This window comes from Lonchura striata, chromosome 2 (genome assembly GCF_050655825.1).
Source record: "Lonchura striata isolate lonStrDom1 chromosome 2, ASM5065582v1, whole genome shotgun sequence".
NCBI classification, from domain to species: domain Eukaryota; kingdom Metazoa; phylum Chordata; class Aves; order Passeriformes; family Estrildidae; genus Lonchura; species Lonchura striata.
In genome coordinates, this window is record NC_140704.1 from 144,932,579 (window position 1) to 144,949,097 (window position 16,519).

General features: G+C 45.5%; 1 protein-coding gene and 1 non-coding gene across 2 annotated transcripts; one reads left to right on the forward strand and one right to left on the reverse strand.

Annotated features, from left to right (window-relative positions):
• Positions 1–53: 53 nt before the first annotated feature.
• Positions 54–15,592, forward strand: SACK1A (scaffolding CK1 anchoring protein A). Its single transcript, XM_021546421.4, has 5 exons — positions 54–3,151; positions 3,237–3,846; positions 6,625–6,792; positions 8,004–8,128; positions 13,429–15,592. The coding sequence occupies exons 2-5, from the start codon at positions 3,271–3,273 to the stop codon at positions 13,973–13,975; spliced, it is 1,416 nt and encodes a 471-aa protein (XP_021402096.1). The 5' UTR covers positions 54–3,151; positions 3,237–3,270; the 3' UTR covers positions 13,976–15,592.
• On the reverse strand, positions 1,317–1,389 carry TRNAM-CAU (transfer RNA methionine (anticodon CAU)). Its single transcript has one exon. It is a non-coding gene; the product is annotated as a tRNA-Met (tRNA).
• Positions 15,593–16,519: the final 927 nt, after the last annotated feature.

Sequence of the window (16,519 nt, forward strand, 5' to 3'; positions counted from 1 at the left end):
CAGTGATATGTAAGTGGAATCTAAAAGTTGTAGCAGAGAAATTTGCAATCAGAGAAAAGAATCCTTTCCAGTGAGAGCCAAACATTGAAACCACGGCCCAGAGGGGGTGTGAAGCAGCTGCTGCTGGAGATGTGTGTAGTTGTTACACATATTAGCTAGCAGGTTCATTTCATTAGAAAGAATGGGTGAGAGGATCTAAACAAATACCTTGTAGTGCTTGTGGTACTGATGGCTAATGCTTTTGACCCAAGTCAAGAACATTATGTGATGTTACAGTAAAAAGGAATAGGGCAAAGTTAATTAAAGTGACTCATCCATAATTGCTACACACAGTGCTGATAACAGGTAGACTTGGCCCTGTGAAAATATGAGGACTGGGATCTTAATTTGTTCTGCTTCCCCTGGGGTTTTGCCGATGCTCTTTGGGGCAGCAGTATGGGAGCAGGACTGCTCGTGCTGGCCCTGGGAGCTGAGGCACCAGGCAGACCCAGGATAAGACCTCTAACCAGCAGCTTTTTGTCACATGGGGCAGAGAACAGCCTCTCTGCTTCCCATTAAACTTCATCAAAACCTAAAAGCACGAAGGTACTTGGCTATCTTTGCCTTACTCTGCATCAGGAAGTAGGAAGAGTCACATTAGCGGCACCCAGGTTCCATAGAAATCTCATTGCAGCCCTCAGCTAAGTGTGAAGAGGCAACATTCCTTTTCAAAGGGAGAAAAATGCAACAAGCCAGGATCATCTCAGAGGCAGAGTAAATGAGAAAAAATGTCTTTTTCTGCTGATTGTCTTAGAGTTGACATATGATTATTTCTGTAAAGGGAAATAGTAAACCCGCTGAGGTTTGGCCTGCACCATGGGCTCCATGTGTATGTGCTTATGGTTTGCAAAAGCGGTAAGGCTGTAAAAGTGCATAAAATGAGTGTTTCTGGCAGGCAGGGCCGGTGTCCTGCCGTGTCCCCACGGCAGCTCCTGGGCGCTGCCCTCGGCTGTGCCCACTGCCCAGCGCAGGAGCATTTCCCGGTCCGCACATCCCTGCACGGGCTGGCAGACAGCGCAGCGGCTGAAACCCGGCTGCCGAGAGCTGGACCCATCGCAGTTATTCCTGAGACTTGAAACCCGGCTGCGGAAAGCGAGAACCATCGCAGAGTGATTCCCGCACGTCACCGGCAGAGACAGGCAGGCGCTTGTCCTGGGACCGCCGCTTCGGCAATCACGACAAGCACATTTGGAAGTCGCCGGCCGGCTCGGAGCGCGGTGTGGGGCTAAAAGCGCGGGGGAGGGAGGCGGCCGAGAGCAAAAAGTGCTGCCCGCCTTTGCCCCGTGTGAGGATCGAACTCACGACCTTCAGATTATGAGACTGACGCGCTACCTACTGCGCTAACGAGGCGGCTGAGAGCGCCTCCTCCGCGAGGGCTCTCGGTCCTGGCGGCCACCTCGCTCCCCGCCCGGGCCAGGGGAGGGCCCGGCCCGGCCCGGCCCGGCCCAGCCCGGCCCCTCCTCCGCCCACACCTGGGGCGTGCAGGCCGTGCGGGGGCTCGGAGAGAGCATGTGGGACCGCAGCGTGACATGGGGCTCGCTAGGGCGGCAGTGTGAGGCCCCACCGTATAACGTGTGAGGAGCCCCGCCGTGCCCATGTGGGGGCCAGGCTGACCCTGAGTGACACCGGGGCGACCATGAGGGATGCTGGCCGAGGAGGGGAGCGCCGTCCCTGGCCCCGATCGGCGTTGGGAGGGCACAGTCCTGCATGTCAGGGTAATTAGATGGCATCATTTTCGGCCTAATTGCGCAGAACAGGTCAGGAGATAATTAGTGACTTTCGGCCGCGTCTGGCAGCTGCGGGCGGATGTTGGGGGCGGAGGGAGGGACGGGGTAGTTTTTAAAATCGCCCCAGAAGCTCAGGACGGCCCCGCCACCGCCCCTGCTCGGCCCACGTGGTCGCTTCAGGATTAATATCCGAGCCATTTAACGCTGTTCTGTGTTCCATACATCTTCGTCTCATCTTTACGTGTGATTATTTTTCTCCCCACTCCATAGGGCACCTGACAGAGCTCCAGAATCTGTGAAGCTGCCCTGAAAAGCTGTCCCTGTGCGCCCCGAAGTCACCCGTGCTCCCGGGGCAGCTTCCCCCTGCCCGCACACGGCCTCGGCAGCACACGGGCCCAGGCCGGCCGCATCCTCCTCATCCCGCACTCCCGCGGAGCCGCGGCACGGACACGGGCCAGCCCGCCCGTGAGGCAGCGTGTCCCGCGTGGCGCTGCAGCCCGGCACGCACGCAGCACGGACACCCGCGGCAGCGGCTGCCGCCCCGCCTCTCCCCGGCCAGCCCGGCCGGCCCGGCTGCCCCCGGGCTCCGCGCTGCCTCCGCTGCCAGCCGCGCCTCCATCCGCCTGATGACACACACAGAGCTGCCACGGGGACAACGTGACTCCAGCAGCTGCAGCCTGGGAAAGGAAAAAAAAAAAAAAAAAAAAAAAAAAAGACCAGCCACCACCTCCACCAAAAAAAAAAAAAAAAGTCTTAAATGTGCACAATCAAGTGATGAGTGTTTGCATTTCTGATGCTTTGAGGCCAGCTCACAACCCTCCCTCCACGTAATAGTCAGGATGTTTGGGAAGGGGTATTTTTCTTTTAATAGGATGGCGTAGTCACAAAGCTTTAAAGAAATGAGTGAATCGTCAATGGTAATAGCAACATACTCTGGACGGGGCACAGTGACGAAGTTCACATCCAGTTTTAAGCCTGCCTGGCAGCATGTAGGTGCAGAACAGAGCCCATGACCCTTTTTGCTGTTTTGAAGCCATGGACATGGCTACTGTCTCCGTTCCAGTTCAACATCACAGCTGTTTTTTCTCCCTAACGAATACTATGGGAAGACAGAGAAGCCTCAAGCTGTTTTGAAGATTGTGCAATGATGCTTAGGAGCCTACCTGCTTTTGCTTGAGTGCTTTCCTCACTCATTTCACAGGATGCGACAAGGGGAACACAATCGAATCCGACGGCCGTGGTAAATTTGACTCGAATCCTTCGTATGGCCTGGGGCTGAGGTGGGTGCCTCTCAGATAAGCAATCTCTAATCAGCTTTGCTTTTGTGTCCCATCTGGAAACAGATTGTTGCCGGAGTACACCAGCACCTGAGAAGCAAGCTTCAGGTTCGTTTTGAAGATAATTGTACAGACACATTCAGGGAGTGTGAATTTGCCTGTGGTAATAAGATCTCTTTATTTTTATTCATAGTTAATTCGTTCAGCTGAGGCGATTTCATGCCAGAATGCAGTGCTCAAACAAGAAGGTCGATTGCACTGCCTGTGGCACGCATATGCATGGTGCCTGCCCGGCAGATCGGCTGCTGCGACAAAGAGCCATGAACCACCCCAGACATATGGGCAAGATAAAGAAGAGGCTGGAGGACATCAAGAACCTGTCCCTGAAGCTGACAAAAGTGGACTTCAGCCACAACGAAAGCATAAGATTGGCCACCGACGCCTTCTTGGATGGTGGGAGAGACTCTTACCTCGAAACTCTAAGCAAAGAGGGTGAGGTGGATTTCCTCTCCTCGGTGGAAGCTCAGTACATCAAGGATAACGCCAGGGAGTCTTACTATGCACAGGAGTCCCCAGGTGCCGACGGGGCAGCCGCGCCAAAGCAGAACGACGCCGGGTCACTGCCTTCGGGAACCTACTTCCCCACCATTTCTGACAGCAGTGAGCCAGCTCTGCTCCACACATGGATTACAGCAGAGAAACCCTATTTAAAGGAAAAATCCACCGCCACTGTGTATTTCCAAACAGAGAAGAACAGCAACATTAGAGACATCATACGCCGGTACATCCACAAGACCACTCAGGTATGAGGAGAGAATTGCTGTTCCCTCTGCACTTGGTTGTTTCTTGCTCTTACAAGCTCAGGTGAACATGGTGTTTAATCCAAGGCAGCGCTGTGCATTGCAGTGTAGTTTAGCTGTAGAAAGTGCCTGTTAAGAGCCTGTTGTTGAGCACAGGCAGTGCTTTTTTAATGTTTTTTTAACTCACACCAAGATTATTTTATGTTGGTGGCTTAAAAAAAAAAAATTTCCTCTTCTCTCTTGTAACCTCCTATTCACCCAGTGGATTAAATGTGCTGCAGAAAGGGCAGCTTGGCTCTGTCCCTTCTTATGTACCTCCACCCCAGCAGGATGTTTTATCTGTTCAGACCACTGCACCATTTATGCAAATTAAGCCTAAGTGAGCTTTCAGCCATTAGGAATTGTTCGAGAGGATTTGTGGGAGATGTGGAAGCCAAAGAAAGGCAAGTATGTCTGGTATGTCAGCAGCTATCCTCAGAGGAAGGAAATTACCCAGAAAATAGACCTTCCATCCCTAATATGTCACCTGTATCAGTTAAAATGTCATGTGAGCTCCATACGGAAACCCTGCAGCATAACTTGACATGTGGGAAAGATGCAGATGATGCCTCTGACCACAGGTGGTGGAGACCACAGAGCTGCCAGCCACAAGCCAAAGCCAGGCTGCCCACACTCCGGGAAACCAGCAACTGAGCAGCTGGAGTGGGGACAGAAGTCTGATGTCATGTGTGTTCTAGCAGCTCTCTGGTTTTCCTGAAAAAAAAAACCCAAACCAACTGATACCTCACGGCTGTGTTTACCATAATCCAGGAGTTTTGCTCTTATATAAATTCAAAAGAGCAGCAGCAGTTTCACCCAGGAATGGTCAGGAGTCAAGTCAGGATGCAATAGTGCTGCCCAGCACAGACTTCCGAGCCCTCTGGATTCCTTCCACTTCGTTATTCCCCTGCAAGGGCAGGCGCTGGCCCTGGTAACACAGTGTGATAGCAGAGGACAAGATCCCCGTTGGCAACTGCTCTCTCAAAGCCTACAAGTGTTTACCAGACCAGGGGAATTAGAGATCAGCCATTGTCAGTTGGAGGCATCAGAAAGGTGCAGAAACAGAAGAAATGTCTCTGGAATAATAAAATAGGCATCAGGTAAAATATCAACCCAGACCAATTTTCTGTCCCAAGAAGAGAAAACTTACAGGTGAAAAATTAGGAAATGTAATATAAACCCATGGTTCATGTGACCTTCTTAATCATCTAATTTACATTACAAGAGCGTGCTGAAGCAATACTAACAATATACATTTGTGAACTGCTTTTTGAGCACAGTTTTCCAATGGCACCAGTTATTTATAATCATCTGATAAAGGTCCATCCTGGATAGTCTAGCATTTGATATATGCATTACAAAATTAAATAACAAAATAAAGACTGTGTTTATGGATGATCTCAAACTGCAAAGGATTGCCAAGGGATGCTACTATTTTAACACATTTGTTAATTGGTGCAAATTGCAAAATGAAATTCAGGCATAAGAAATGAAGAGTATTGCAAGTAAGAGAGGAAAGTCAGATGCAGAAATATAAATTTCGAACAGGTGGTAAAAAGCAGTACCAGAGAGAATAGTCTGGAGCTGGGGCATTACTAGGAAGTGTGGATGTGAGATATTTGACATAATTGTGCTTACCTAGCCATGGCAAAGCTCTTTCCGAATCACCAGGCTTTGACAGCTGGAGGAAGGTGTGGGATCCTCAGTGCTCCACAAATAGTTTGGCTGCATGAAGAGGACGCTGGCTGTGCAGGATGTGCCTGGTCTTGGAGGAGATCCTCATGGTGGCAAGGGGAATAATCTTGCTGTTAGGCGTGGGCATAGGCTTTGGAGTAAGATTCAGAGCAAGCTGGAAGCAATAAGTAAGAGAGCTCTACAAAGATGCTGTAAAGTTTGTTTTGATTGAAGGTGATACCCCATGAGCACAGTTACCAAAGGTTCCCTCTCCAGTCAGTGGAGAAACAAGCACCTCCTGAAGATAAGCCAGGTAACAGCTGGGCTGAACTGACCCTTTCCATGGGCAGTAGCAGACATCAGACAAGACCAGCACTTTTTAGTATGGAACTAGTTTTATATCACATTTACAGTTCCCTTGATCCACACTGGCTGCAGGCTGTGCATTTAAATAGTTGTCAGGGCTTTTATGCCCAGTCCTGAGACTTTTACAGTGTTCTGCCAGTTGTGAATCGGGGAGCATGGATGTGTGATCAAATTCTAACAGTTAGTTTTAAATCAGTGTTTAAAAAAATATGGAGCTGTTGGAGTCTATCACCCTACCAACAACAACAGGGTGAGGCTTTTTAAAGCCAGGGCTGTCCAGGTGTAAATCATAAAAGAGAAAGCATCATCCAGGGATTCTTGCTGAATGTGTGTGGCTTATGACACCTAGTGATCCTTGTGGAAAGGGCTGTGTCTTTTATTTTGCCACATCCTTATCATTCTCTGATAAGTATTTCAATATATTTCCTAGTGCTGAAATCTCACCTACAAATTCATGTGTCATCTTGTCATGTTGTGTTAAATTTGCTTTATATGAGCAGTAGAACAATGAGGCAGTATGTTTAATCAATTTAATGATTCAAGCACTTCTAGGGAGAAAACCAGAAAAAAATATCTACCTAAAACCAAGTATATGTGTTTATTGGAATATTTTTTAAACAAATATACTACATCACAGTGTTCTCATAGCAACCTCAAGTTATGTAAATTGACTCTGCTAATGCCTCTGCTCTTTTTCTGAAGGTGTTGGCTATCGTGATGGATGTGTTCACAGACACTGAGATTCTCTGTGACCTCCTGGAGGCAGCTAACAAGCGCATGGTCTTTGTGTACCTGCTGCTCGATCACGGCAGTATAGATCTTTTCTCGGAGATGTGTGACAAGTTGCAAATTTCTGAGGATCTCTTCAAGGTACTGTGGCTCTGTGAAGCTCTTAGGCTGAGTTGTCTGCCTAACTGCAGGCACCCTGAGCTAGAAGCATGGTTATGCTAGGGTCAATCCACCTTCTAATTAAAAGGGCGCAAGAGATTTCCTGGGGTAGTGTTAGCACATCCAATTCCTCTTTGAAGATGCCTACGTTTTCCCATGGATATTATTAGAAAGATAAGGCATTTCCATTAGGTCCCCAGAAGAAAGTAATCTTGGACCTGAAGCCTTAAAACAGGACTTAAATTTCCCTAGTAGAGTTATCTAACATAGGCATTAGAGCTGCTTCTGTTTTATAGCTCTGCAGCAGCTGTGCTCTGGCAGCCACAGGGAGAAGGTGCACAAAACTGTTTTGCATAGCCATAGCTTGGTTGCACTGGGTGGTTTCTAGTAAAATGTGTTAAAGCTCTTTTAAAGGTAACACCTCGGATATAGGTGGCTGTTAGTTTAATCTGCTTTCATCTCAGACAGAGGGAGCTGGCTTCAAAATAACTCCTCCTAGGGCTTATTTCAGTTGTTGCTTGAGATGCTGTAGAGCTCCTTTGGCACCTCTGTGGAGATGGGTGATGCTGCAGAGGCCACAGACCTCTGGAATGGCAGCTGTGGGCACACAGGAGACCTGAGGGCATCTTACACATACATCAGACACCTGGTTTTCAACAGCTGAATTCCATCCCAAATATATAAAGAAGCTGAAAATAATAATGCATGTTCATAATTGTTTGCATGCCTGTAAACCCTCACTTTTAAGGAGAGTGTGTCCTTGCAGGCCCAGATAGATTGGAAGAGCAGAAATTTTGTCCTACTGTGTCATGGTACAGCCAATGTAAATCAGAGGAGTATACAGCTGCAGCAGATTGTGCCTGAGCTGTCAGTGAAAGGCAGCAGGCTGCTCCCAGCCATGGAAACATCCGTGCTCCTTTTGGCTGGGGTAGGGGTCAGTTACTGTCACAGAACTCAGCTCCACCTGCATGAGCTTCCAGGCAGGTTTATACCCCCAGTGAAACAAGTAACCCTGGCAAGTGAGAGACCTTGGTTAGGTTTCTTCTGGACAAAAACCTTCAGTATCACATCAGAGTCCATGAAGAAGACTTTGGGGCAGTGAAGAGCTAAATACAGTGGGGGAAGAGGGCCTTCCCTGTCTGATTTTTTATTAAAAAGACATGTAATTCATTCTGTTTTATTTTTATTTGCAGAATATTTCAGTCCGCAGTGTTACTGGAGAGGTTTACTGTGCCAAGTCAGGCAGGAAATTTTCAGGACAAATTCAAGAAAAATTTCTTATCTCTGACTGGAGATATGTGCTCTCTGGATCTTACAGGTGAGATAAGCCACTGCACTTCATGTCCAGGTACTCTTTTATGATTTTTAATATTTCTTCCCAAAAAAAGTGCCATGGAAATTTTTTAAGGTAAGAAGCTTTTGTTTAACAAAAAATACCTCGTTTTCAAATATGTGCTATTTTTGAAAAATCTACTTAACTTGCTTTAAAGCTCCTCTTAGTTCCTTATGGAGCATGGGTTTTAATTTAAATGTTCAGAAATAATGTAAACAACTTTGCCAGTGCAGCCCTGGGGCAAAGCTAGAAATGTGTACAGCTTAATATTATGCTTTCCTCATTGTTAGGGTTCTCAAGTGTTGTGATCATGAGACATTTCTGTCTCCCTTGGGGATCCCTTAATGTAGCATATGTCACTCAGCTTATCTGAGGATTTGTTCTTCATATGACAAATTTAGTGATTAAAGGTAAAACAGAAATACTTCAGAGACTTACTGTTTTTCCATGTGCTTCATTAACAGGTAGGCAGTATATATCTACATAACTGCTGTACCTTCATTTTCCCCCTTTTTTAAAAGGTCGTTTGTTTGTTTGTTTTGTTTGTGCTGCTATAATTATTTCAGGTAGTGGATATAGCATCTCAACAACTGGATTTTTAAGTAAAATCCTAGATCTCTGACCAGGGAATTTCAGGAGACTCTGAGCTTGCATCAAATAGATTAAGTTTATGAGCATCATGGCTACATAGATATGTTTCACAAATGACTAAGTGTATCCTAGAAATCCAGGTACAAAAATACAAGAGGTGATTATTTAATTTAAAGGATATTATTATTTTTCTTAATCCCCATTTATGATTTGGATGCTTAAATGCCTCTGGTCTGATAAAACTTTGCCACCAGGAAGTTTACAGAACTACAGTAACGAAGGAAAAAGTGACTTTGTGGGCATGGGCTGCAGGAGCTCAGATGTACACTAACACAGGCACCCACTTTTCATTCCATTTCCAAATGAACTCAGTGGACACTCAGGGTTGGGGTTTTTTATTGACTGTTCTTTTGTTTTCTTGTTATTTGGGGTGGTTTTTAATGCCTTGTCAAGGATGTGTTAAAATCCAACAAAAGAATTCTATAGAGTAGAAGTGAAGGATGTGTGGGAGAAGAACACAACAAGATCTATTTTCTTTGACCAAGAAGCTTCCTTTTGGCTTATCTTTCAATACCAAAAAAACTATAAACACTTGAAGTCCTGTGCAGTCACTTCTGTCTTTCTCTACTGCTGTTGAATATTTTCTAATATCGAGTACCTTGTCAAACTATGTAATTCCACATCCAGCACACAAACAGAGAGGGTAGTGAGGAACAAATGTATTTAAAACTATAAACTATTTAACTTCAACATGATCAGCACCAGTTTGAATTCACATGGGTTATAGCTGCCTACCAGTATGTAGCATTTTTTGCTAGCTCTCACTTTATTAACCTGAAAGATTTTTGTTACACCTAAATCTTATCCACCAACCTCTTCAGTATAAACAAGAATGGTGTTGAGTAACAGAGACTCAAACTCTTCTGCAATGCATTTGCTGGAAATCACGTTGAAATAGATCTTAAAACTGATACAAAGATTTAAAAATACAACACCAAACAGAAGTGCTGAACTCTGCATAATAGTTGTAATAGTGGTGGGGGAACAGGCTGAGGAAATAAAATAGCCCTTCAGAACATACTCTCAATTTTATTGCCAGTGTCTATGGTGAGGGGTTAGAATGCAGTATTTCTTTTGCTGTCTCTGTGTCACTCTACCTTATCCTATGGTAACTATTATTCCATTTTTTTAATGACTTTGAAATTAGATAGTGCATGAACACAGCATTCTTAAAGAAGGCAAAATGAAAACTTGATCCCCAGCGGCAGCTGAGTATCTCCCTGGCTGCCACTCTGAAAGCCCCTGGCCTCTTCAGAGTCAGCATCTAACAGCTAGCATGGACATGCTCTGCCAGGAGCGTCAGTTCAGGTGGGGCAGGTTTCTTCCACACAGGTTATCCACCAGCAGGCAACACTGACATCCAGGGTGCCCCAAACCTGAGCCCAGCTGGAAACCCCGGTGTGTCCTTCCTTCCATTTCAGGTTCCATGGGTGTTGTGCTGCACATTGCTGCAGCACTGCAAACACAGGGATGAGAACATCCCTGCTGAGCTGCAGCTCCAGCAGTGCAGAGAGGACACCCATTCTAAAACAAGTCCAGTGCTGAACAGGAGAGGTGGGATTTGATTGAGAACATCGTAAATCAGAGGGTCTGTAACAGGACATAGGACAAGGCCCTGGAAAGATGTCTGAGCAGTATCTATCTCTGACTGAATCTATGATACAGTGTTGGCCCCAAGGCAGGCATCATTTCTTTGTGCTTTTTCCTCTTTTGATAGGCCTCACCCAAAAAAAACTGGGAGAAAAGTGATCCATCTGGCCAGGGGGTGATGAGCCTGTCCCAAAAGAGCACTCAGAATTGTAAACTAAGGAGCAAAACAAGGCCTAAAACCCAAACAATGCATTATCTCTTAGAATTAACCCAATGAAAACCTGTTAAGTCTTTTATGCCAAGTTCTGTTTTGTTCTTCAGCAAAGTACACAGACTGTAAATTGCTGTGACTCACTACACAACAAGTCCACAAGTGTTTGTCTATAATCACAAAGATCTTACCTAGTAACTTTGAGCTAACCCATTTGCCATCAGTTCTTGGAGAATCTCTGGGCTATTCATTTGATCCAACTTTCTCTGTTTATAAGAGTTACAGGTAAAACCTATGACCCACAAACTTCTGTCTGTCAGGTACTCCAGGAAGATACATGTGGGTAAATCATCAGAATTGGGCAGAGCACCTTTTTTCCTCTAATTCTGTTAGGCTTTTACTAGCCATTTACAAGTATAATTGACATTTATTTCTGTCTAAATTTTCTTTTATAAACTAGGTGTATCTCTAGCACATAAAGTATAAACGTGTTGAAGACCACTCTAGGTCGCGGGGTGGCTTCGTGTGGTGAAAGAGCTTCTCCTCCAACCGTGCTTCCAAAGAAAGGCTCAGCAATCTCTTGCTGTTTGGTCTCATGGTTATTGCAAGTTATCTAGAAGATTGTCTTCTTGGGCTGCTGTGGTTTGCTCAGCAGCCCAGGCAAAGGCACACACACCCTGACATCTTCTCTGTCTCCCGTCTTCTTCTCTGTCTCTGCCCAGGGCTGCTGCTATCTTTTATATGGTACATTACATGATACATGTTTGCAGTTTTTCCCCCGTTACCTACTACCTATATATTAAATGGTGCTTTTCTACTCTAAATCAATCTGTGAGTGCCAAAATCATCAAGAACATGGAGGTAAGGAAGAAGAAAGAGGGATGACAGGACCGGCCAAAATCCCTCCATCTTAAAACCTCTGACTCCCATGTACAAAATTAAAACTAAAACCCCCCTGTACAGCACTAAAAAAATTCTTCCCTCTACTTTGTAACTACTTCTACTATAATATCTAAACTTTTGTGACTTCTTGTTCTTCCTGAAAGGTTGGTAAATCATTCCATGGCTCAAATACAAAATCACAGCTGTTTCCAGCTGCCTGCCAGGGTCTCAAATGCTTCTGACCTGGACCTGGAACCTCCAAAAATGTCTGAGGGACATTTTGAGTTCCCACAAACATGATACTTTAGACCTCAGCCCTTTCATGAGTTTGTAACCTTCAGTACAGATATCCTAGAAAAATTGTATGCATTTTTGTATTTATTTCTGACCAATTGTCTCTTTAATAGTTAAATGAAGGACATGCAAAGGTTTAGAGAATGAATAAAGGCGATGTTGAGCTAGCACAGAAGATGTAACGCACCCAGCAGGGAGTTAGCTTGCTCTTTACCTTGGCTTCCAAGGTTTTGTTCATGTTTAGTATGATTTGAACACAGTGGATGAGAAAGTACCTGAATTTTGGTAACTTACTATGTGTTTTCAGGTCGAGTCATAGAATGTACAGTATAAATTGTATGGGTGCCCAATGGCATTGAACTACTGATTTCTTCACTCCTTCCCCTGCTCCTGAAGCAACAGTATAAAATCACTGTATACCTCAAACCCAGCCCTCTTTAGGAATGCTCTGGACAAGCAGATATATGTTGTCTGTCTTACTGCCTCAGTATCAGCTCAGGCTGTCAGTCTCACTGAGCTTCACAGCAGTTGTACCAAAACATGACAGGATTTTAAGTGCACACACCTACAGCCAAATCTGGCTCTCAGCAGCCCATGAGCAAATCCAGCATAGCTAATAAAGTCACACAGGAATAACCATGGCAGAGTTTTGCCAACACAGAATAATCTCAGGTTCAAATCCACCGCTACTGTTCTTTATCCTCTGCTGCACAGCTCAAGCCCTGGTCAGTTCAGGGAGTAATTACATTTCATTCTCTCAACTATGCTCATTTTATTGGTGCTGCTGCTGCTCAGACACAGCAGCCTGCGCAACACAATCAAGCTGGCTTGTGGTTTTATAAAAGCACAAATTTATGTTTGCTGAGTGGATTAGGGAAGCACATAAAAGAAAAATAATTTAAAAGCTGTGGGTTATCCTAAGATGTGTCTCTGAACTACCAGAATGAAAACTATTGTGCTGTTTCTCCCTTACTTTATAGCAAAATATTACATTTATTTTTGGAAATACTGTAGGAAATATTTGTAATTTCATTTTCTCTGTAGTGAAGAAAACAAGCATTTGTCAGGTGTGGCGGCTTGTTTTGTGGTATGGGACGTGACAAGAAGATTGGGGTTTTATGTGTTTCTCTTGACCAATGCAGAAAGATTATGGGAAAATGAAAACAAAGGATGGTTCTTTTTTCCTAGTCGTTTTGATGTCACTTGGAGGGGCTGAGAGTTACCAAGTGGAATGGCATGCTGCAGGGTACAAGGTACAATTTATGTGTGTGCAGGTAAGACCTGAATTTAAGCATTGTGAATGGAAGAGACGTCCCCAAAAGAGGGGTCTAAACTCCTTTCCACGGAACAGACACCTAGACCTTGGGTTTTGCATCTGACATTTATCCATGCAGTGGATCTGGATCACCACTCCCTTCAGGAGGTTGCATAACGTTGCAAGGTTTCTTGAAGGTTTTAGAGGCAGCTGCAATAACAAAGATTGATCCAAGCTAAAGAGCACTGATGTGAACTGACCTGAAATTCAACTTCGACACCATCTTCATCCTGTGTTTAGACAAGAAGCTTCAGCAGTAAAACACAATTCGCCTATCACATCGCCCCTGCAGTTACTGATAGCCAGCGTTAACTCTAACCCTTACCTTGTCTCTTCCTGCAGCTTCACGTGGCTGTGTGGGCAGGTTCACCGCAACCTCCTCTCCAAGTTCACGGGCCAGGTTGTGGAGCTGTTTGACGAGGAGTTCCGGCACCTGTACGCGCTGTCCAAGCCCGTGCGGGGCGCCAAGACCCCGCCGCGCGGCCTGCCCTTCCTGTTCAGCCGGAGCTGGAACCCCCCGCGCAGCCTCCCCTGCAGCGACGAGGGCAGCGCCAACACCCTCTCCGACGCCTTCAGCAGCCTCTCGGCTGGGAGCACCCACCAGAGCAAGCAGACCCCAAGAACTCTCGTGTTCAACAGCAACTTCACCCCCCAGTCACCTCTGCAGCGAGTCAATTCCTTCCACAGCTATGTCTCATTCACTCCCCCGCCTCCACAGAAGGCCATCCAGCCCAATTACTATCAGCCACACTACATGGCTGAAAACTCCACAGTTCCCTATAACAACATGAACATTTACAGACCTATAAGGCTCAGGCAAGAGGAACCGAACAGGACAGGGTTAAGCTCATCCTGGAGATGCCTCCACAAAGCTAACCTGTTTGCATAATAACCACCTTGTTTGGAAATGCAAGTAAATGCACTGAGGACCTGTTTAGCAATCGCTTGTGTACTGATGAATATAGAAATTCTGTATAATACAAATGAGGATGATTTCAAGCCTCTTGTTTTGCTGCTTATGGATGCTTCATTTCCCTGATTAAAAAGCCAAGGCTGCTAATGTGTGAATCTCAGGTGCATCAGGATCCCAGGAAGAACACATCTGAGTAGTGCTACTCGCAGTGCAGCACTGCTGCTGCCTGTCACCTGCCCCTGGCAGCATATTTGCGTACCAGAAGGACAGTAACTGTTTTTCTTATGTCCAGGCAACTGAAAGGGGGTAATACACAGTTTACTACTCTGCATTTTGTGCACTTGAATAAGGAGACTGAAGGCTGCTGTTTCCGTGGCATACAGAGACGAAGCTGGCAGCAGCAGGATACCTTTGTGCTCTCATCAAACCTTAATCTTGATTTATGGGGGACTGTCTTTGGGCTGGCAGGGAAGCACAGATCCTGCTATAGCACTTGGACCTCTCTCTGCTTGAGCTGCACAGCAAGGATGGCTGTTCCCAAGGGTTCTTAGGAAGGGGCCTGGTACCCTTGACATGGACTGAGACCGACAGTTCCAGTTGTGAAAGACACATTCACCCCACGTTCAGTTCCACTCATCAGCAACATGGGTGTGTCCCAGCACACTTGGTAACAAACGTCCCATCCTACCAGCTCAGGGCAACTTTCCTTATGCAGAGCACCTGTGATGGTTAAGACTGGAAAATGGCGCTGAGTTAAAGAAGCAAAGACCTACTAGCAACATGCCAGGACTGAGTTCCAATTCATTTAATTGCACATGGATCCTTAAAATCCTTTCTGTGGTCATCTGATGAACATGAAGTTAGAGATACCGCCGAGTTCTTCAGGGCCTCTAATTTTTAAAGTTAAACTGGGTGTCTATAGTGCCCACGGACTCGAGTTACCCAAGGGAGTTACAGAGGTTCAACAACTTGAACCAAACCAGAAGAAACTTTCTGCCAAATAATCCATGAAAACTAAGGAAGCTTCTGTAAGCAAAAGTAAGAAAATTCATGAAACAAAGGATTTCCATCCAAAGTTACCAAGATGCCTAACAGCTGTTGATTTATCAGTAGATTTGTTTGTTCCACACCTGCTTTGTATCATTTTTCACATGCCTCCAACAGAAAACAGAAAACAGAAAACACATTTTCACTTCTGGCCTGTTTTCCCTGACTTCTCACCTGCTCAAAAAGGAATACAGTTTAATTATGTAGACTGAGGATGATGATAATTGTATGCAGGTGAAGAAGGTTTATCATCATTGGAAGTGCAATAATTTTAGAAGCATATCTATAAAGTTTAAAGAACATTATGAAAGGTACAGGATGGACACATCCTGCTCTAGCTTCAGTATGGGTGTTTTAACCAGTAATACCAAATTTTGGAGTCCATAGTAATAATCAACTATTGCATATAATTGTAAATTCTGTACATAGCAACATTTTTTGGATTCCTCGGGGAGAAGGGAAATTTGATTTTCGTTCCTATGATAATTCTACTTAACTATCTGAATATAGCAACCATTCAAATAAAAGAGAATACTTTTTTCTTCATATTCTATTGCCTTGTACAACTTACTCTATTGTCTTTCAAAAGCTGAATGAGTCCAATACAAAGCCCAGATGAAGAAGAAACATATTTTGTTTCTTCTGAAATTGGCAGGAACAGAATCAAAGTGTCCAAAGAGACTAATTAAGATTTTCCTTCTAAATGTGCTTCATTTCACTGATCCTGTTGTGGCTCAGCTGGGGTGGTACAGAGGGGGATGTGGGTAGAAGTTTGTAGACCTTGATTTCCTCAGGCTATGACCTGTGAAGTCCATGAAGGAGCTCCTTTCACCTCTGTGGGGCAAGACAGTTTGCCTACAAACGTTTTGGAGAACATAGCTAATGAAAAGTAGGTAAGGGTCAAGCTAATAATCCAGAAGGACCACTGTGAGTTCATTTCAGCTGGATCAGGAAAACAGCTTGTGTTGGTTCAGACAATATCTGAACTTGAACATCAAATGAATGGAATTTCAGTTTTGATGGAAAACAGTCAGTTTACAATGTCAGCAATGAGTTATGCTAAAAATCCTAACAGGCCCCCACAACTCGGTGATAAAGGGCAACGTTCATAGGCAGCTGCAGAAGCTGTCAGGAAGGCCATGGCAGGTGCTGACCTGCCCTGTCCATCTGCAGCAAGGGAAGGGCTCAGATAAACTTGTGCACACCGTGCAGCCTCCTCAAATCTGAGGATGACAACGAGCTGAGTGCTGCAGGTGAGTCACTTGAGGGAAGGGATGTTGTCCAGAGGGAGCTGGACAGGCTGGAGGCCCAAGTGAACCCCATGGAGTTCAACAAGGCCAAGTGCAAGGTCCTGCACCTGGGCTGGGTAGGAGTGAACAGACTGAGAGCAGCACAGAGGAGAACGTGGGAATACTGGATGGTTCATTGGACATGAGCTGGCACTGTGCGCGCCCAGCCCAGAACACCAAACGT